Below are 20,360 nucleotides of genomic sequence, written 5' to 3' on the forward strand. Positions count from 1 at the left end.
CCCCCCCCCCCCCCCCCCCCCGCCTGCCTCTCTGCCTACTTGTGATCTCTGTCTGTCAAGCAAATAAATAAAATCTTAAAAAAAAATCCTGCAAGGACAAAGCATTAAGAGGATGTCTTTCCTTAGAGATTGAGACTTGGGTATTAGTGTAGAGGGGGGAAAAGGAATTTTAATTCTCATTTTATATCCTTTTGAAGTATGAAAAAAAATTAAAACTAACACATATAACTTTTACACTTAAAAGTTAAAATAAGGGATGCCTGGGTGGCTCAGTGGGTTAAGCAGCTGCCTTCGGCTCAGGTCATGATCGTGGGGTCCTGGGATAGAGTCCTACATCTGGCTCCCTATTCTGCAGGAAGCCTGCTTCCTGAGCCTGCTTCCTGTCTGCTGCTCACCCTGCTTGTTCTCACCCTGACACACAAATAAAATCTTAAAAAATAAATACATAAAGTTAAAATAAACCTAAGTTTAGTGCTAAGTACTAAGACACTAAATAAGTTAACATATTTAAGCATTAAAAAAAAATTTTTTTAAGATATTTATTTGACAGAGACAATGAGAGAGAGAACACAAGCAGGGGGAGTGGGAAAGGGAGAAGTAGGCTCCCTGCTCAGCAGGGAACCCCAATGCAGCCAGATCCCAAGACCTGGGATCACTACCTGAGCCTAAGGCAGATGCCCAACCACTAAACCACCCAAGCGCCCCCATTTTTTTTTTCTTAATGAGCAAAGAGAGAAAAAGAAACATGATCATCATGCCCTGAGTTACCTGAACAATGGTGAATCCAGATCTGAGAATGATATCTTGTATCTCCTCCTCTTTGTCCACAATATCCGGTTTGATAATAGCCAGAGTTTTTTCTACATATATCTGAGGTGGTGGCATTGACATCTCCATTCTGCCTTTTCAGGGTACAACTTAGGAGATTGTCCACAGGTATCAACTGCAACGACATGCATCGTCCCACCCCAAATTTAATGTAACTGTGATTAAGAACAATATTACTAGGTGCTTGGGTCTCCTGGGTGGCTCAGTGGGTTAAAGCCTCTGCCTTCGGCTCAGGTCGTGATCCTGGAGTCCTGGGATGGAGCCCTGCGTTGGGCTCTCTGCTCAGCGGAGAGCCTGGTTTCCCCTTTCTCTCTCTGCCTGCCTCTCTACCTACTTGTGATCTCTGTCTGTCAAATGAATAAATAAAATATTTTTTAAAATATATATTACTAGGCGCTTGATGTTATTAATTTATAGTTACAAACTGCCGAACCTTTTTCTATGAGCAGCGTCGCAATAATAACATGTCTGAGCGCCTGGCTGGCTCGGTCCAAGGAGCACGTGACTCTTGATCTCTGGGTCTCCTGGGTTCCAACCCCAGGTTAGGTGTTAGGTTCATAAATGAACTTTAAGAACAACATAATTTCTACTCTATGTCTTTTTTTTTTTTTTCCTTAAGATTTTTATTTATTTGCCAGAGAGAGACACAGTGAGACACGGAACACAAGCATGGGTGTGGGAGAAGAAGCTGGACTCTCCCCTGAGCAGGGAGCCTGGGATCGTGACCTGAACCGAAGGCAGATGTTTAAGGACTAAGCCACCCAGGCGACCCTCTACTCTACCTCTTTAATTCGTGCCCTTGGTTTTCCTAAGCGCTTTCATTGAGGTCCAGAGGCCAAGCGATAGTCTGAAGGCCTTGAAGACCGCGTGTTCCTCTCTGCAGCAACTCTCCACCCAGGGCAGGTAAGCCGCCTCCGGTCCCCGCCCCTCCTGGAAGTCCACACACCGGATCCCGCCTGGTTAGAAAGGAGGAACTCCAGGTCCCAGGGCCTTTCCAGGTTCACTCGCAGTCCCGAGTACAACCCTCAATTGCGCACCCAAACCAACTCCTGCCCGGCTACCGCCGCTTGTTGCTAGGAAACCCAAAGCACAGGTCAGGGACGGCGGCTGCAGAGGGCCAATCCCAGCACAGTGCCTCACAGACTCTGGGTGGTTCTTTTTAATCAAGGGAAGGAGCAAGCCTACACCCGTCTTTATTCCCCCTGCCAATCTTCGAGCACTAAACATTTTCCAACATTTTCCTCATCTTATTTTACCCTCCTAGCCATTTAAAGGACGCTTCAATTATATCTTTATAAATAATGAGACAAATTGTAGACATTCTCCTCTCATCCCCCACCACCCCGTTTCAGATAGCATATATAAGAAGCCCACGTCAAATACCTTACGGTCATTACACCAGATGTTGTCCCTTTTATTCCCAGATTCTGTAATCATTAAAAAAGCAATCTTCAACTTGTGAAATAACATTTATTTATAGAACAGTTATAAGAGACTTAATTTAGTTACATCTAAATCAAGCCTTCGGAACAAAGAAGTGAGCAACATTTATGGCATAACCCCAGACCTCAGCTTTCTCTGTTTTATATTATGTCCACAGACACCTTTGACTCCTTGGTTGTGAGTTAACACATTTTTCTTACTAGAAAAGCAACAGAAAACTGGTAAACAAGTACTGGGATCTTCTCTGAGCCTCAGAAAAAGGTCCCAAATCCAGAAAAGGTCAGGACAGCAGCTCCTGGTTATCCAGACGTTTTCCATCATCCACATAGCTGGCTGGTTCTCATTCCAAACTATTTAAGTCTCTTCTTTTGTCTAACCAAATACTCAGCACCTACAGAGTCAAGGCAGATAGCAAGCTATGAATCTTAAAAACTATAGAGATTTGAACGCAATTTTCTTTTTCTGCAATGAGGTTTGACTATGCTTTTTTTCCTTTTAAATATGCTCCTTCCCAGAAAAGAAACTCCCAAATGTCATCTTCTGCCTACCATGTCTTACCCCTGTAGATGGGACAGTGTGAACATACATTAATATCAACAGGTATAGCTTTGGTCTGCATGTTTAACCCTCTGACTTGAGGCCCTGGAAACAGGAGCTCCAGTTACTTATCTATCCCTATCTCTCTTGAGACTCCTCCACTGCTGCCTATCTTCCTATACTAGTTTACTTCACTATTTATGAAAGCTGGTCCTACAGAGACTTAAGAGTTTTCCAAAGCAGTAGGTACAATGTCAATACCTCAGGGCCTTTAACCATGTCTAAACATAAGTGCACCTGGGTGGCTCAGTGGGTTAAGCCTCTGCCTTCGGCTCAGGTCATGATCTCAGGGTCCTGGGATCTAGCCCCACATTGGATTCTCTGCTCAGCAGGGAGCCTGCATCCCCCTCTCTCTGCCTGCCTCTCTGCCTACTTGTGATCTCTGTCAAATAAATAAATAAAATATTTAAAAAAACAAACAAAAGGGGCGCCTGGGTGGCTCAGTGGGTTAAAGCCTCTGCCTTCGGCTCAGGTCATGATCTCAAGGTCCTGGGATCGAGCCCCACATCGGGCTCTCTGCTCAGCTGGGAGCCTGCTTCCTCCTCTTTCTCTGCCTGCTTCTCTGCCTACTTGTGATCTCTGTCTGTCAAATAAATAAATAAAATCTTTAAAAACAAAACAAAACAAAAAAAACCAAAAAACAAAACATAAACTCTGAGAAAACAAGGTCACCTTAACATCGCTCTTATTCTCACAGATTTTCTGAAATCAGATTCCAGAGGTTGTACTCCTTTTTCTTACAGCTCGCTACATATAGTACCTGAATCTGCTCTAAGACTTCTCGCTGCATTTCCACAGCCATATGGTACACATGATGATCAGAATCATTGTACATCACAGCATTCTGGAACATCAGCATCAGGTCACGCTGGAACTGAGCCATGGTGCGAATCCGTCCCTTAGACAGATTCCTTTTCAGGCTAGTTAGGTCCATGGGTCTGCAGATGGCCAAGAGAAACCAAAGGAAATCAAAACCTTTATGTGGGACCTAACATGCTCTCTTAGAGATCCAGCTCTTAATTCCCATCAAATAATAAAATAGCAACAGCATCTAACATTTGATTTTTTACAACAGGCCAAGTGCTTACCCTGCCAAGTGCAAGGTACCTTGTATATTAATTCACTTGACCCTCTCAGTAAACTTATAAAAGCTAGGTACTTTATTATCACCAACTGGCAGTGGGGAACCAATGCTAAAGAGGTTAAGTACTTGCTCAAAGTCACACAGCTTGGATTCCAATTTAGAAGCAGCCTGACTCCAGAGGCAACTATACCCCTGTAGGAAGGGCACTGTAAGGAGACCCATGATTAGTCTGTCACAGAGGAGTTACTGACTATTCAATGTGTAGTCCTATACAAGTTGTTTAATCTGCTGCTCTTACTATATACTCAAAAGCTAAGAATTTTTTTCTTCTTTTGTGGAAAAGAGTGTGAATCAAGTGAATGTTTAGATAAATAACTAATGAGACACAGAGAGACAGTAGATAAGGGAAGACATAACAGTGTAGAAAGAGGACTGAACTAGGAGGTTAAGAATCTAGGGTTTAGTTCTAGCTCTGCTATTCACTGTTGATCACCCCAAGTCATGAGCTCCTCTGAGCCTTACTTTCCTCACGTATAGAATGAAAGAGTCTGTGTCCAAAGGTGCTTTCCTGATCTTTTATACTCCATTAAAACACTGGTTTATGACAGCATTTTTAATGACTTATGCTATAAAAATCCAAAATAATGCTATCAATGTTTATAATAGCCATTTTGTATTACCATCTTTGCCTTAGCATACTTATAACGGCTTGATGAATATAGTGTTCTTTTTAAAGCTTTGGTCCAAAAGAAAGTACCAAAAGCTATCAAAGGCTATGGAAGATTACAATGAATGGATGTTACTTAAAAATCAATACTAAGGGGCACCTGGGTGGCTCAGTGGTTAAGCCTCTGCCTTCGGCTCAGGTCATGATCTCAGGGTCCTGGGATCGAGCCCCACGTTGGGCTCTCTGCTCAGCAGGAAGCCTGCTTCCCCCTCTCTCTCTGCCTGCCTCTCTGTGTACTTGTGATCTCTCTCTCTCTCTGTCAAATAAATAAATAAAATCTTAAAAAAAAAAATCAATACTAAAAAAGAAAAAAAGCCTATTATTATCCTTTTGTTCTCTGCATTCTTTCTCAAATGAAGACCAAGCTTACCCTTACTTTACGAACATGTTCAGATATAAAATATATCTTGAGTTTGTAAGTAATCTAAATGAAATAAAGAAATGATCAGGGTACCTAGCTGACTCAATTGGTGGAACATGTGACTCTTGATCTTAGGTTTGTGAGTTTGAGCCTTATGTTGGGTGTAGAGATTACTTAAAAATAAAATCGAAAGAAAAGAAGGAAGGAAGGGAGGGAGGGAGGGAGGGAGGAAGGAAGGAAGAAAGAAAGATGGATGGATCAGAAATAAAGTTTGAAAAGACAGATATAGAAGCAACCAACTGTTCTTGACCCCTTTTCCACTGACCTTTTCACCACATCCTTGTATCCTGGGGCCTGCCTTTCTGACACAGGCTTCAGAAAAGGACTGCTGAACCTGTTAAGGGACAAACTCTGAGAGAATGAAGAAACTCTGGAAAGTCATTCAAATGAGAAGAGTGACTGTGAAGGCCAAGAGTGGCTTGGAGACCTACCTGTGACTGGCAATCATCTTCCAGACTGGCAGGAGAGTCTTCTTAAATAACAAGTGATCCTGAACAGGGTCACTCTGGCCTATATCAGACCTATATGATAAAACAGGACAGAAAGGAAACAGTAACTTCACATATGGTATTCTGTCTCTCCCAGGTAGGTAAAGAGATTTCCTCATTATATAGTGCTCCTACTTAATATGGGAAGGAACTAACACCAGAAATTAAAACATATTTAATCCTTCCATAAGAGAACCCAAACACTACAAATATTCTCTTACCGGTCACTATTACCTAATGAAATAGTTATTTTCTACTATCAATCTACAGTTGCTTCTGTCTTTTGGACTCTTGCTGATTTGCTCTTCAGCACTTGTGACTCTAAAAAACTGGTGCATGAGGTAGTCTTTGTTCACTGATGCTCCCCAAGTGCGTGGTACATAGTAAGTGCTCACATATTTCATAGCATTAAGTATTTCGGAAATGAATCTGGTCCTATGTTTATGCAGAAACATGCCACAGTAATAAGCATTTCTCCTACATTTCCTAAGAAGGAAATACTTGGTTATACATCTTAGGGAATTCCCTTATGTTTCATCTGAATTCTATACAATTTACATATTTCTCCTTTTCACTAACAAAATACCTAAAAAAAAATTCATTTTTCCTCATGGCCCTTCTTTCTCTGGGCTAAATGGTCTAGTTATTTTTTCTTCCAGGTGCTACTGTCCAATGTTTTATTTCATCTTATAATCTTCCCAGTTCACAAGTTTTCTCTTTATTCCAAAGTTTAACATTATGTTATACTTCCTACTTAATATATTGCATTAATCTCTCAAAATGGGTTCTTCTTAAACCTAAAGTTTCACACCCTCTTTGTGTTTTATATACCATATGGTGTGTGTCCATTCAAGCACAACTCACATCTCATTTTATCTTTCTCCAAGTTGAACAATTCCAAACAACTATCCAGTTTCAGGATATGGTATCTCATCTGCATCTAAATTATATACACAAAAATCAACTGTCCTTAAATCCAGAACCCTATCAGAACAAGGCATTTAAAGACCAAAACAAACCTCTTCCTTTATTTCTGGTCAGTTGACCAGAATGAATAACAGTTCCTTGGTACCAGGGCATTTTTGTTCATATATCCACACAAATGGTATTAAGTTTCCATTATATGAAAGGTACTGCCTTAGGTTTTGTAACCTCATAATTTATCACCTTTGTAATATTTTAAGAAATAATCCCTAGCTTATCTTTATTTCCACCTATTTGGAAATGCATGTCAGGCAACAAGTAAAAACATGGGAACAGAAAGCACCTGCAGGCTTAGAGTGGTGCTCCACAGGTTCTACTTCTATTTTTTCCTGAGAGTTAGTACCAACTAAGGGGAACCAAGAAAAGAGGAGCCTGGAGAACGTCTATCTTTCAAAGTAGTTTTAAACTTGCCTGATTGTAACACAAAATCTCAGCTTTTTATTTCCCTTAAGTCATCTGGCCAAGGAGACTCAATTACTATTATCTATTGTTTTCTAATAAATATTCCATGTTTATCCTAAATCCTAAAATAAGAACGTGGATTTTGCCATTCAAGGTACTAAAATGTCATGAGATAAAATGTCCCAGATTAGAGATTTCTCGTTTTCTGGAAAGTCATCATATATGCCCTCTGTTCATACTTACACAGGACGTTACAGAAAAGCAAAGGAAGCAATTCTTCAACAACGTAGGTATTAAGCTGTGTTCTACTTGCATAACAGAATTTTGAAATCTGCTACTTAAAAAAACAACACTTCATGCTATCTTCTCTCAGTATATAGATACAAGACCAGGCCCAGAAAAGGAACTATTTATTACCGTAACAAAAACTTTTTTTTTCTGATTTAAAAAGAAATTCCTGGGCGCCTGGGTGGCTCAGTGGGTTAAGCCTCTGCCTTCGGCTCAGGTCATAATCTCAGGGTCCTGAGATCGAGTCCCACATCAGGCTCTCTGCTTGGCAGGGAGCCTGCTTCCTCCTCTCTCTCTGCCTGCCTCTCTGCCTACTTGTGATCTCTATCTGTCAAATAAATAAATAAAATCTTAAAAAAAAAATTTCCTTTACTAAAAAAAAAAAAATTAAGTTTCCACAGTGTACTCTTTAGCTTCATAATTATTTATAAGAAGACAATTATACAAACAATTTCCCAGGATCTGTGAAAAAGAAACAAAGGAGGGGCGCCTGGGTGGCTCAGTGGGTTAAGCCGCTGCCTTCGGCTCAGGTCATGGTTTCAGGGTCCTGGGATCAAGCCCCACATCGGGCTCTCTGCTCGGTGGGAAGTCTGCTTTCCACTCTCTCTCTGCCTACTTGTGATCTTTCTCTCTCTGTCAAATAAATAAATAAAATCTTTAAAAAAAAAAAAAAGAAACAAAGGAGATCAATACTTCAAAATAATTTTTAATTACAAGTTACAAGGAGTTGTTTAAGTATTTTTGAAAGAAGTACAGTTTCAGTATTAGACTTGAGGGACAATCTGAATGGCAATGTTTCCTGAATAAATACAGTAATTAAAGAGAAAGTTTATTGAGGCACCTGGGTGGCACAGTCGGTTAAGCGTCCAACTCTTGGTTTTGGCTCTGGTCATGATCTCAGGATTGTGAGACCAGGCCCCACATCAGGCTCTGTGCTGAGCTCAGTCTGCTAAGGTTTCTCTCTTTCTCTCCCTTTGACCCTCCCTGCCTCACACATACGCATGCTCTCTCTCTCTCTTTCGAATAAATAAATAAAATATTTTTTAAAAAATAGAGAAAGGTTATTTATGAAAGAGATTCTCAATGTCAATGAAACTTTTTTTTTTTTAAAGTAGGCTCTTTGCCTAACATGGGGCTTATACTTACAACCCCAAGATCAAGAGTCACACACTCGACTGACTGAGCCAGCCAGATGCCTGAAACAGATTTGTTTCATAAGAGGAAAACATAATAGACTTCTATTTATACAATAAAGTTATATTTAGTTCTATTCCTAGTGTTCTCCAAATTTTAATTTCTTTTTATTAATTTACAAAAGTAATCCATGTTCATGGTAATGAATTCAAGTAGGCATAAACAGAAGTAAAAGTGTGAATCTTAACAATCTTGGATAAAAATCCATACTTACAAATTTGAAGAGGTAGCCCGGCTGAAAAGGATATCCACCAGAGGAGTCTCCTGAATGCTGAAGCCATCATCACACTCACCTGAAGAGGGCTGGTCTTCCACCTCTGACACATACCCTTCACCCTGGTCCTCCTCTTTGGATTCTTCCTGAACCTCCCCGGGGAATGCCAAGAAACAAAGAGATCTTTACAAAGAGATTTACTATCTGCAAGGTAATTTTACTTGCATGGGGGTAAATGAAGGCTGACTTTAAGGTGGAAAGGGTCAATTACATAAAGCTATACAAGAGATTGGAGAAAGATGACTTAACCAGACCTTAGTCAATGAATTCTTGTTGACAATTTGGCCAGAGAACTATGATTCTGTATCCCATGATAAAATAAAAGACCAATATACTAATTTCTAGGTGGATGTTGTATCCTTTTAAAACTGTCAGTATGGCCCTGGAGTTGCTGGCCTAATATTCAACATAATGACATTCTAAAGTGTATCGATTGCTCACTGTGAGCCAGGCACTAAGCGAAGTGTTTTACATGAAATGTCTCACTTCAACTTCACAGCAAACCTAAGGTAGAGAGAGCACCACTACTCCATTTACAGTGAAAAAACATTTACAGTTAAGGGCGCTGAAACCTGTATTTTCCCCCCAGGAACCCAAACTTTCTGGGGTTAGCCTGCATGCAGTAACTATGTGTCCTGCCTCCCTGGGTAGAGGACCAATCAGCCAGCTGGTTTAAGTTACTCACTCACCTCTTCACTCTCCGTGGTTAGTGGCTGAATTACACAAATATCTGAGGGTGCTGAAGCCACCTCTGGCCTTCCATTTTCTCCCAGTGACTTCTCAAATACCACGGGGTCTACCCTTGCTGAAGGCTGTTCAGGCTCTCTGCATGACTCTTCTTTCTCAATAGCTTCCATTTCCCTTCCCTTTTGTTGTCTGGTACCAGATGAAAGACAGCAACCTTCACTTGATTCTTTGCTGCTAATGCACAATGGCTCCATTAAATAAGCTACCTGCAATCATAGTATGCATAGGAACACCACTGGAGACCATTATCTATATATCAATAACGTTACATGATTACATTGCCACTATGACTCAGTTTGAGATGCAAACAGATTAATTCATTCCATCAATTAAAATGTATAAAAAAGGGGCTCCTGGTAGTTCAGTGGATTGGGCGTCTGCCTTCGGCTCAGGTCATGATCCCAGGGTCCTGAGATTGAGCCCCACATCAGGCTCCCTGTTTAGTGGGGAGCCTGCTTCTCCCTCTCTGACACACCCCCGGCTTGTGCTCTCTCTCAAATAAAAAAATAAAATCTTTCAAAAAAAAAAATAAGATGTATAAAATAACTCAGATACCCAGACACTGAACTAGTTGCTAGGAACCTAATAGTAAACAAGATAGATCTATTTCTTGCCTCTTCAAAGAGCTTGTGCTCTAATTTTTCATGTCAAGTGTCAACTCTGATCAAATGGGAGTGGCAGTCAAGAAAACTGTTGAAAATTTTTCCTCCACAGACTTTGCAGAAAGAAGTAGCAACACATAATACGGATTTATCTTGACCTAGGTTCTCCCGAATGTGTTAAGTTGCCACATAAATATAAACTATCCAATTCGGTTTATTTCTGGCCTTCAGCCCTAAACCAGGGTAATAAGGACACTGTAAAATATTGCCTTGAAGTCATAATGTTATAACCTTCCAAAGTTCGGGTGTCACCTCCCATGACTCTGAAAAATGAATTGCAACAGATATTCATAAGGCAGTCCACTTCCTATGACCTTGGGCTCCTTATGACTGGGATCTTAGAACATTCAGTCAAAAAGTACATATTCAGGGCGCCTGGGTGGCTCAGTGGGTTAAGCCGCTGCCTTCGGCTGGGGTCATGATCTCAGGGCCCTGGGATCGAGTCCCGCATCAGGCTCTCTGCTCAGCAGGGAGCCTGCTCCCTCCTCTCTCTCTGCCTGCCTCCCTGTCTACTTGTGATCTCTCTGTCAAATAAATAAATAAAATCTTAAAAAAAAAAAAAAAAAAAAAAAAAAAGTACATATTCAGCACATATTGTGTATTAGCACGAAGTCCTAGAGACATAACAATTAACTTAGTTCCTGCCACTGTGGAGCTTGCATTTTAGTAAACAATATTAAGAGTGGTAGAAATGTATGTATGGGCAAGCATTCTCTTAGGAAGTGGAGACTCTCCCAACTTTGGAAATAATGGTTCCCCATTACCTCAGACAGAAAGTGGAGGAGATTCTGACGGCTGACTTCCTCTGCCTCTTCCTGAGATTCCTCACTGCCTCCGTCCCCCATAAGCAGCTCACTAGGTTCTCTCCCTGGGCTGCTTTCCTCTAGTTCCTCAGCCCCTGGCTCCTCAGTTTCTCTCCAGCTGCCCACATCAAGATCCAGACTGGAATCCCATGAGCTGAAGAGGGACCTGCAGTCGTTGCTCAGCTCAGAGTCATTGGGATAGTCTTGCTCCGAATCGAACCAAACCCACTCACGCCCCATCTGTAAATACACAGAAAAATGCATTAAATTCACTCATACTGCTATTTCTAAGGCATTTTCATCTCCAATCTTCAGTACAAAGTTGAGGGGTCAGAAACTTCTTTCTACTCACCATTACAAAGAATAAAAGCTAACTGAAGGGAGATATCAGGAGATGAAATGTTTGTCATTAGGAATAAAATGAAAAGGCCTCATGTTAAACAGTGTAACAGAGGCATTACCCAGTAATTTTTTCTTGGGTTTCCTCATACTCCAAAAGAAAGGTATAGGAGCATAGCTAGTTGAACAGAATTCTTCTATCCCCAGTCACCCCTAAACTCAACTGGAAGACAATACATTTAAGGGACAAGAGATATTTTGCTAAGTGTATACACATTTTTAATCAACCATTTAATCCTCAAAACATACTTTAAAATCATCTGTGGCATTCTTCCAGTCATAGCCAACTCACTTCTCAGAATGAGTACAGTATAAGTTTTAAAAGTCATCTTCCCCTCCTCTCATTACACTACACTATCCTGGTTTTCTTACCCCTTTCTCTTCTCCCTTTTTAAGTAGGCTCCACACCCAGCATGCAGCTCAGTGTGGGACTCAAACTCATGACCCTGAGATCAAGACCTGAGCTGACATCAAGAATCAGACTCAACTGACTGAGCCACCCCAGGACCCCTCCCTCCTCTCTTTTACCAGTTGCAGGAAATCCTTCTTTTATGTTGTCTGGCCTTTGCTTCCTTAATACTTAAAAATAATGTCTGCATTTTGAGGCTTCAACTTTGATCTCTACTCAAATAGCTCCTGTATCTCCACCTTTACTTCTTATGTGCATTCTGGTCTCATTTTTCCAGGTACGCAAAGGTGCCATACCATCTGCTTTAACATTTCTAACTAAAATCACTTCTCTTCCTGAATATCTCCAAAATCATTTTCTTTCCCAAACTCCCTTTTCCCTCTTATCAACACTATTTTCCTAATCCTCTTTACTTCTCTTATATTCAGTCAACAAGCCCACTTATCAATTTCCATCCACGGAAACTTTTCTCAATGCCCATCCTGTTCTAAATAAATGCCAAAAACTCCTGGTCAGTTTCTTAAACTTTAATCCAATGTGCTGTAAAGCACATCTGTCACCTTCTCTACCAACCCAAAGTCTGTATCCTCTAATGGATCTCCTCTACAATCTTCTCCCATTTTTAGGGCTTCATGACTTGTACCACATGCAAGTTTATAGACTGCTTTGGGAATATACTTTTCCCTTTTTTAAAGTAGGCTCCACACCTAGCGTGGTGCCCAATGAGGTGCTTGAACCTGAGATCAAGGCCTAAGCTGGTATCAAGTCAGATGCTTAACCGACTGAGCTACGTAGGCACCCCTGTATTATAATTACTGATCTTCTAGTTCTTGGATTGATTTCCCTTCTGTCACCCCACAAGACTGTGTCTTCTACTTCCTTAGCATCCTAACAAGCTTCACAGTTTAAGCCAGAAAAATCAGTAACTTCTATTATCTTTCTTAAACACATCTTTTTCAAGAAAACTGAATGTACCAGACAATACCCTATTAATGTCCATTTCTGTGTAATATAAGGCTCCTAACTGGTTCACCTCATGGAGTTAATTTTTACTTAGTAACAAAAATTGGAATAAACTCAGAAGATAAACTTCCCCTTAAACTGATTTTAGCCTTCAAACAGAAATGAATTATAAAATACACAAGAACCCTACATATAGAATCAGGAAGGAAATAGTGTCACACTGTCCTAGAAATACCACCTGCTAAGATAGTACACTAAGTAGGACAAATGTCTGAGATAAAGGTCAGTGCTACCTCTGTCCATGCTCTAATATTCATTAAAAGCAATACCATAAACAGAACTCTGAAAACCTTAAGTTTTCCCAAAACATTCAAGAAAAGCTGAATAAGATTATCCTCAATACACAATGCAACACTTTAAAACATTAATTATTAATTCAATCTTGGTTACTTACCTTCTCTAGGCTGTTGAATAGTTCATATTATAATACCACTTCCTCCCCCAATCATCTCATTTCCACAGATGATATAACAACTATCATGCAGAAAAAAATCTCAAGCCTCTCACACACACACATACACATAGAACACAAAAGGCTAAGAGTTTTCTTTTCTTTCACTTTATTGTGTACACACACACTTCACAGGTGTTTTGTTTTAAAAAGTCTGTACACTTCACCAGACAGTACAAACTAGCTACAATCTGCTAGCTACACATTAGGACATTAACATAGCCCATGATTTTTGCCCTACAACAGGCAATTGTGCTACTCCAACTCTCTGAGAGAGTTTCCCCAGCTCATGTCACATGGCCCACGTGCCTCCTCTTCTGTAACTTCCACTTCTGGAACTGGGCCGACAAGCCCAAGCTCTATCTTGTTTACTTCTACTTCAGGTTCAGCTCAATGAGGATACTTTGAAGCTTCACTTTTTCATCTTCATATCTGCTTCAATGGCACAGCGGCGCCCCCTGGTGCCCCCATCCTAGATGACAGGCAGACAAAGAAAGGGAGCATGAGTGAGTTGATCAGGAGGTTAAGAAAAAAGTTGCAACAATGCTGGGGATGTGGTATCTTGGGGAAGAAGGAAGAGAAATCAGCGGAAAAATCCAGGAAATGAGAGGTACAGATCTGTCTTCCCACAGAGTAGGCTAAAAAACTCCTGGCAGTAGTTTGTGAGAAGAAAAGCAGGACAGACTATTTTGCTCCTGCCCACCACACAGGTCACTGGGGTTTCACCTGGGGTCCCAAAGAATGACTATCAGTCATCCCACCCAGGCCCCAAACTGTGTTCAAAGAACAGGTAGAGTAAAAGAAAGGTGGGAGGGTCAGAAAGGGGAGTGGATAGTGAGATCTTGGCTAACATACCTGTCCAGCTGTTGGTCCCTATAAGAAAGGCCTTTCCTGCAGACTGACCCTGGCACTAGTTCCCTAGCACCTCCTGACAGTTGTTTTCCATGAGATCAGGGCAATCAGAAGGCTTCTTTCCATTTGCTGCTCTCTCCCTGCAGCCCAGCTCCTTCCTCTTGTGCAATACTTTGCTGTCTTCAATAGATAAAACATCCTATTAACCAGCTTTGCAACAGCCAGCCAATTGCTTGGGGATCCAGAGTCACTGTTGCAGGCCAGTAAGAAAGAAGGGAGATTACAGTGTTCCGTCCGTGGTACAGGCTGATGCCTGTAGGCAAGATGAATCAGTGAACACTTTTGCTGGGCTAGGCCATTTTTACATTTCTAACATGCAAGGACTCTTAAACTTTTCAGACCTCATGAACATAAGCTGCCTTTGAGGCGACATTAACAATAAAAATACCACCTTGCATTTGTTTAACACTTTAATTTTTTTCAAAGCCAGTTCCATACCTTGATCTCATTTTATCCTCACAACATCCCTGTGAGGTAGGCTGGACAGGTATCTCATTATATAGCACCATCATACAGATGAGGAAAACAAGGTTACAAGAGATAATCCAGTGAGTTTAAGATCATGTGGTTTTTGAGCTGACACTCTTCCATTACATCACGCCTCAGGGCCCCATAATGAACAAGAGTCAGAGGGTCATTCAATTCACAGAGGAAAACAGTAAGTCTTTAGGACTAGCTTTACTAAGTATATCGCTAATTCTACCAGCCACTACTGTATGCAGTACTCATCGTTACTAATATCCTTAAATTTTACTGAGTATTTGTGTATCAGGCATCAGTCTTGCAACTCAACATTTGGGGAAGAGGAAAAAAAATTATGTGCTGAGTATCTGCTGGTATGAGGAACACTTATAAAAAGCCAGCTAGCAGCTGCTGCTCTGAGCAATCTTATTTACAAGAAAAGAATTGGCAAAAGGTGGAGTCAAAAATGAGGAGCAGGTGTATCCTAGATCCTTACCAAGAATACTTCATTTCAGTCCAATGAACTCATAAATAGTCCCTACCCAGCCCACACACACACACATGCAGAAAGACAGGAATGCAGAAAATGAGACAGATTCTTATTCAATGACCTGAATAAAGAGAAGTTCAAGACATTGCCACAGTCTGCATGTTGGATTTCCCTCTGCCACCCACCCCCAGCAGGAGCTGAGAATCTCTGTGGCAACACCACCCCTTGCAGCCATTCAATACTTACAAAGAGAGAGAGAAGGAAGGCAGGAGAGCCCATGGGGACACTGTCCTGTTAGAGGACAAACAAACACTGATCAGGTTCCACAGAAACTCTCAGCCGCAAGCACCCCAAACCTCAGGACAGAGACACAAGCACCACACACACGAAGACAAAATTTAAAAACTCAAGAACAAGAGGAAAGAGATCCAAAAGCAGTCTGGCCATTATGCTTTCTGGAGCAGGAACTGATGGTCCCCAACTGCTGCAAAAGTCATTTCCCCCACCTTGTAAGCACTCACCCAGAGAAATTAATAATCCACTCATTCAGCTCACAATTTCTCAATTGACTGACTGCACCTTTCAGTCACAGCAAGTGTTTTCGACGCTTGGATGAGTACATCCAAAGATTGATATGTCTATACACCACTGGAATATGGAAGCCCAGCAGTCACCAAGTACCAAGTAGTAATCTACTGCTCCTTGGATGCTTCAGACTTCTAGCTCTGGAACACTGGAATACAGGCTTTTTCTTGGTCTCCTCACCTTCTCTGATGAATCTTGTTTTCGGGTAGAATCTCTCCCTCGAAGACTTTTAGCACTGATCCCAGATTCAGATGTCTGCATAATCAACTGTGTGGCAAGGAATTGCTACAGGGAAAGAAAGACAGTTGGCCCCTGAGACCTGATCCAGTAGGGAAGAATTAAGACACCTTTGGCTTTGTAAATAGGACTTCATATAATATCTGTTATTATCGCAAACAGCATTCAAATACTTCTCAACTAATTGAAAGTTTAGCATATTAGGGTTTCATTATAGTGAAAGGATCTAAATACCAAATATCTCTAACTTTTTGGCTAGAATACAGAATAAATCTCTCTTAAGAATGAGAAAGAGAAAAAACCAAGTGAACCAAAGGCCATTAGGTAATTTAATTTAGCAGACTAAGCAGATACAGACAACATCCCTTGAAGTTCAATATCCCAAAGGGTGCCAGACAGTGCAACTATAGGACAGAAGTAGATTATCTGTGATCAAAAGGAAGAGGAAACCATTTGTTGAAGGTCAACTATGTATATACTTAATGTAATTTTAAAAATATGCGTTCAGGACACCTGGGTGGCTCCGTCGTTAAGCGGATGCCTTTGGCTCAGGTCATGATCCCAGGGTCATGGGATCGAGCCCCACATTGGGCTCCCTGCTCAGCGGGAAGCCTGCTTCTCCCTCTCCCACTCCCCTGCTTGTGCTCCCTCTCTCGCTGTGTCTCTCTCTGTCAAATAAACAAAATCTTTAAAAAAAAAATTAAAAAAATAAATAAATAAATAAAAAATAAAAATATGCGTTCACAGGGCACCTGGGTGGCTCAGTGGGTTAAGCCTCTGCCTTCATGATCATGAAGGGTTCTGGGATCCAGCCCTGCATCAGGCTCTCAGCTCAGCAGGGAGCCTGCTTCCCCCCATCTCTCTCTGCCTGACCCTCTGCCCACTTGAGATCTCTGTCAAATAAATAAATATATATATACACATATATATGTATATATATATATATATACACACACACTTAATGCAATCACCATTCTATAAAAAAATTATTCCCCCCAAATATTTAAAAACTTCCGGAAACTGAAGTATTGACCCAAGAAAGGAAGAATATTCTCATAACTCTTTTACCAATTCAACATGAGAAAACCAACATGAATCCATCAAGAACAAAATGGTCCTGTGTCCCTGAAGACTATTCCAATTAAAAGTCACCAGCATCCTTTCCCGACATCAGTATGAATCCTTCCCCTGAGTATTTTCATTTCATCCTTGTTAAAACACTGAAGATCCTCAAAGTACCTGAATCTGCTCTAAGACATCTCGCTGCATTTCTACTGCCATATGATAGACATCATGGTCCGAGCTATTATACATTACAGCATTCTGGAACATCAGCATAATATCACGCTGAAATTCAGCTGTGCTGCGGATCAGTCCATTTTCAATGTTTTTCTTAATAGTTGACAAATCCATAGGCCTAAAAACAAATCAACAACAGCAACAGGTAAGTGGAGGGGAAGAGGACTCAAATGGATCCAAATATATTATTATCACGCAGATCTTCTCATACATACTCTTAGTCTTAGCTGCCAGGACTGAAATGCCAACCCCTCATCCCACAACATGCACTTAATCCAAAACCCAAAGTCAACCTTTATAATAAGTATTGGCTAGGAAAGGTAAAAAAGAGGGTTAATTCTTATAGACTATCTTTGGTGATCCAGCCACTGAAATGATCAACTTACCACTTGGTCACCTTTACTCACATCAAAAACACTTGCTTTAAATATATCGTCTATAGTAAAAATCCACTAAGACTGAACAACTTACAATTCAGGCAAGTCAGCGTGCTGAAAGGATAATGGCTTACCTCTGTACAATGCTATGGTAGCCAGGTGCTATATCATCTGTAACAGGCTGCAGGAAGACATTGGCATATCTGTCCAGAAAGAGTAAGGTGCAATTACTGACTTACTCTTCAGAAGCACAGCTGAGGGAATCTGATTTAAGTAGGTGAAGACTGTAAAAGTCAAAGCCACCAATCCCCTATAAATCCACCCAGACTTCTAGTCACTGAGGAGGAGCAGGAGAAAAACTCCTAGGTGACTGGTAAAACTCACCTATGATTAGCTGCAGCTCTCCATACAAGCATGATAGCTTTCTTCCAGATTTTCTGTGCCTGAATAGCTTCCTGATCTTCACTACAGACAGAGCTGAAATAAAGAAACAAAGGAGTCCTACTAGGCATTAAGTCCAAAAAAATAAAAATTAAAATTAAAAAATTAAAAAAAAAAATTCCTAATCATTTCTTGCCAACTATTAGCTCCAGGCCAGGAGGAAAGAGAAGAAGATAAAGTAAGAGTAAAGGAAAAGATCCTCTCCTACTTCTCACCTTCACTGTCTTGACCTCAAAGAAGAATCTCAGATACTCACAACTGTGAAGATGCAGGGCTGCTGGGAATGGAGTCTGCCAGTGTATGGGACTGCAACGTAGCATTGTGAATGCTAAAGCCATCATCACTCTCGCTCACAGGGGGTTCATTATCCATTTCTGACAAATAGCCTTCTCCTTGATCTTCTTCCTTAGCCTCCTCTAGGCTGGCCGCTTCACTGACTCCATCTTCCTCCTCATCCTCACCTGGGGCATCCTTAGACACAGTGTGCTCCGGTCAACAAATGCAAGCAAAGCTATCCAGCAAAGCATCTTTAAACATGATCTTTTGGGTTAGATCAGCTCTAGAAAACGGCCTCACACTGCTTCCTGACTGAGCCCTCTATCACTTATACTACCATCTACGTACACTCACTGATCAAGTAATACAGACCCTGGACAAAGAATAAGACCCAGGATCTTTTTAAAAGGAAGAAAAAAAAAAGCTACTTACTTAAGACTAAGCTAAGAGGCGTTCCTTCTTTCCCCTTGCTCTTGAGAGGAATTCTGACCCTGGATACAAAGTTATCAAAAATAGTTTTTATTTTGTGTCTCCTCTGATGGAGCAAGCTCACATCGCATTACTATAAATCTGTTTGTTACTACCACTTTAGTAACTCTAAAAAGAAAATTCTGGATAATTTTCTTTGGACAGTGTAACTAATAATCTGATTTCTTACATGTTCTCCCTGACTCTGGCATCCTATTTACTCCAAATCACTCTGGAAGTATCAAAGCTTCATTGTGCATTATGTGCAAAAGAAAGCTCTGTGTGATGTTCACAAACTCTTTCAGATGGGAAGCACATGTGGCCACAGTACTGCCAGTATGCCTAACTATCCACTGCAACTTTTCCCCATGCAACTCCTTAACCAGTCTCATCTCAGAGAGTAAGATGCATGTTTACTGTAATTCATTAAAAAGGTAGTGCTATCGGGAAATCTAGTCACACACCAAGAGGAATAAAGAAAAGTCTGAAATACCTTTATCTGGCTTCCAAAAATAGTCCCTGATTCTTCTTTCAATGAGTCTGCAGAGGAGAGAAAGACTACCTGAAGATTTTTCCACCTTAGCCTTCCCCTTCCTATGGACAATAATCCCCTGCAGCTCTCCTTTCCATGCTGACCTATTCTACCTCCTCTACTTGCCCACAACCCACAATCCCTCAGAAGCCAAAGCAAAGGATTTCAAGTTAGTTACAGAGTACAGAATTCCTGGCCTTGCTATTTACCTGACATTTCAAACTTGTGCTGAGTCTCTGCCTCTAAAGGATCTTCGATGGGATTGGAGCCATGTGATGGAGACAACATGCTTTCAGGAGATGCCTGAAGACGAAAAAGAATAAATACTCTAAGTACTGATACATCGCTTCAGCTGACACAAGTTTATTTTTCAATGATGAGACTACAGAAGAAATTCTAAGTCCTACTCCTGTAACAGGAATCTAATGGTCACCTTACAAGGAACAGGATAAGCATATGTAGCAATAATTATACCTGTGGGCTATGGACACATCAACCATGTGAAAATTCAGGAACTCAAGAGGAAAATCAAAGGCCTGAACAGTCACTTCTTACCTAAGGTATAACCCTCCATCCTCCCAGCCCCTGATTTTAAATACCTCTGTCTTCACAGTTGTAAGTGGAGTCTCATCGCCTTTCCCACTGGGAACATCAGCTTCAACAATCTCTCCAGTGGCAATACTTCTGGGTTCCTCGTCTAAGTCCTGACTCCTGAGTTCTGGTGGCTCCATACTTGTGGCTGGAACAACTCCAGCTACTATTTCTGGACCTGAGATGCCTTGTTCTGATTCTGCAGGTTCCATTTTAATCTCAACACTGGGCTCCCTGAGGTCTACCAGTTCGTGGATTCCTTTGTTTTCCGTTTCCTCAAAGTCCAGCCTTTCCTGCTTTACTGTCATCTCTGGTGCAGGGAGAGATACTGGCTTGTCCCGCTCCTGCTGGATAGGGTGCTCCCAGGGGCCAGGCAGGGACTGGGGATCATCGTTCTCTTCACAGAACGACAGCGCTGCTTCTACTGCTGCCACATCCAGCACTTCAGGATGATCATCCACCTGTC

General features: G+C 41.2%; 2 protein-coding genes and 1 long non-coding RNA gene across 7 annotated transcripts in view; all 3 read right to left on the reverse strand.

Annotated features, from left to right (window-relative positions):
- Positions 1–2,259, reverse strand: part of NME5 (NME/NM23 family member 5) — a 22,349-nt gene extending 20,090 nt beyond the window's left edge. The window contains exons 1-2 of the mRNA XM_032837621.1: positions 2,212–2,259; positions 769–943 (exon numbers count right to left, since the gene is read on the reverse strand). Coding sequence (XP_032693512.1) covers positions 769–897 — 129 coding nt within the window. The 5' untranslated portion in view covers positions 898–943; positions 2,212–2,259. The remainder of the gene's footprint in view (positions 1–768; positions 944–2,211) is intronic.
- Positions 2,260–2,284: 25 nt separating this feature from the next.
- BRD8 (bromodomain containing 8) overlaps positions 2,285–20,360 on the reverse strand; it is a 33,401-nt gene continuing 15,325 nt past the window's right edge. For 3 of the 5 annotated variants that reach the window (XM_032837617.1, XM_032837616.1, XM_032837613.1), the window contains 16 exons: positions 19,903–20,355; positions 19,513–19,606; positions 19,265–19,311; positions 18,284–18,498; positions 17,971–18,063; positions 17,721–17,789; positions 17,150–17,327; positions 15,854–15,958; positions 15,335–15,379; positions 10,904–11,182; positions 9,420–9,683; positions 8,671–8,822; positions 5,532–5,621; positions 5,366–5,434; positions 3,629–3,806; positions 2,285–2,662 (listed from right to left, as the gene is read on the reverse strand). In XM_032837617.1, coding sequence (XP_032693508.1) covers positions 2,612–2,662; positions 3,629–3,806; positions 5,366–5,434; positions 5,532–5,621; positions 8,671–8,822; positions 9,420–9,683; positions 10,904–11,182; positions 15,335–15,379; positions 15,854–15,958; positions 17,150–17,327; positions 17,721–17,789; positions 17,971–18,063; positions 18,284–18,498; positions 19,265–19,311; positions 19,513–19,606; positions 19,903–20,355 — 2,382 coding nt within the window. In that variant the 3' untranslated portion in view covers positions 2,285–2,611. The remainder of the gene's footprint in view (positions 2,663–3,628; positions 3,807–5,365; positions 5,435–5,531; positions 5,622–8,670; positions 8,823–9,419; positions 9,684–10,903; positions 11,183–15,334; positions 15,380–15,853; positions 15,959–17,149; positions 17,328–17,720; positions 17,790–17,970; positions 18,064–18,283; positions 18,499–19,264; positions 19,312–19,512; positions 19,607–19,902; positions 20,356–20,360) is intronic. The other 2 variants (XM_032837614.1, XM_032837615.1) reach the window with 2 other exon arrangements.
- LOC116855161 lies at positions 13,313–15,328 on the reverse strand. Its single transcript, XR_004380304.1, has 2 exons — positions 14,080–15,328; positions 13,313–13,696 (listed from the first exon to the last, which is right to left on the reverse strand). It is a non-coding gene; the product is annotated as an uncharacterized LOC116855161 (long non-coding RNA).

The sequence above is a fragment of the Lontra canadensis genome, unplaced genomic scaffold (genome assembly GCF_010015895.1).
Source record: "Lontra canadensis isolate GAN:19392208 unplaced genomic scaffold, GSC_riverotter_1.0 scaffold99, whole genome shotgun sequence".
NCBI lineage: Eukaryota > Metazoa > Chordata > Mammalia > Carnivora > Mustelidae > Lontra > Lontra canadensis.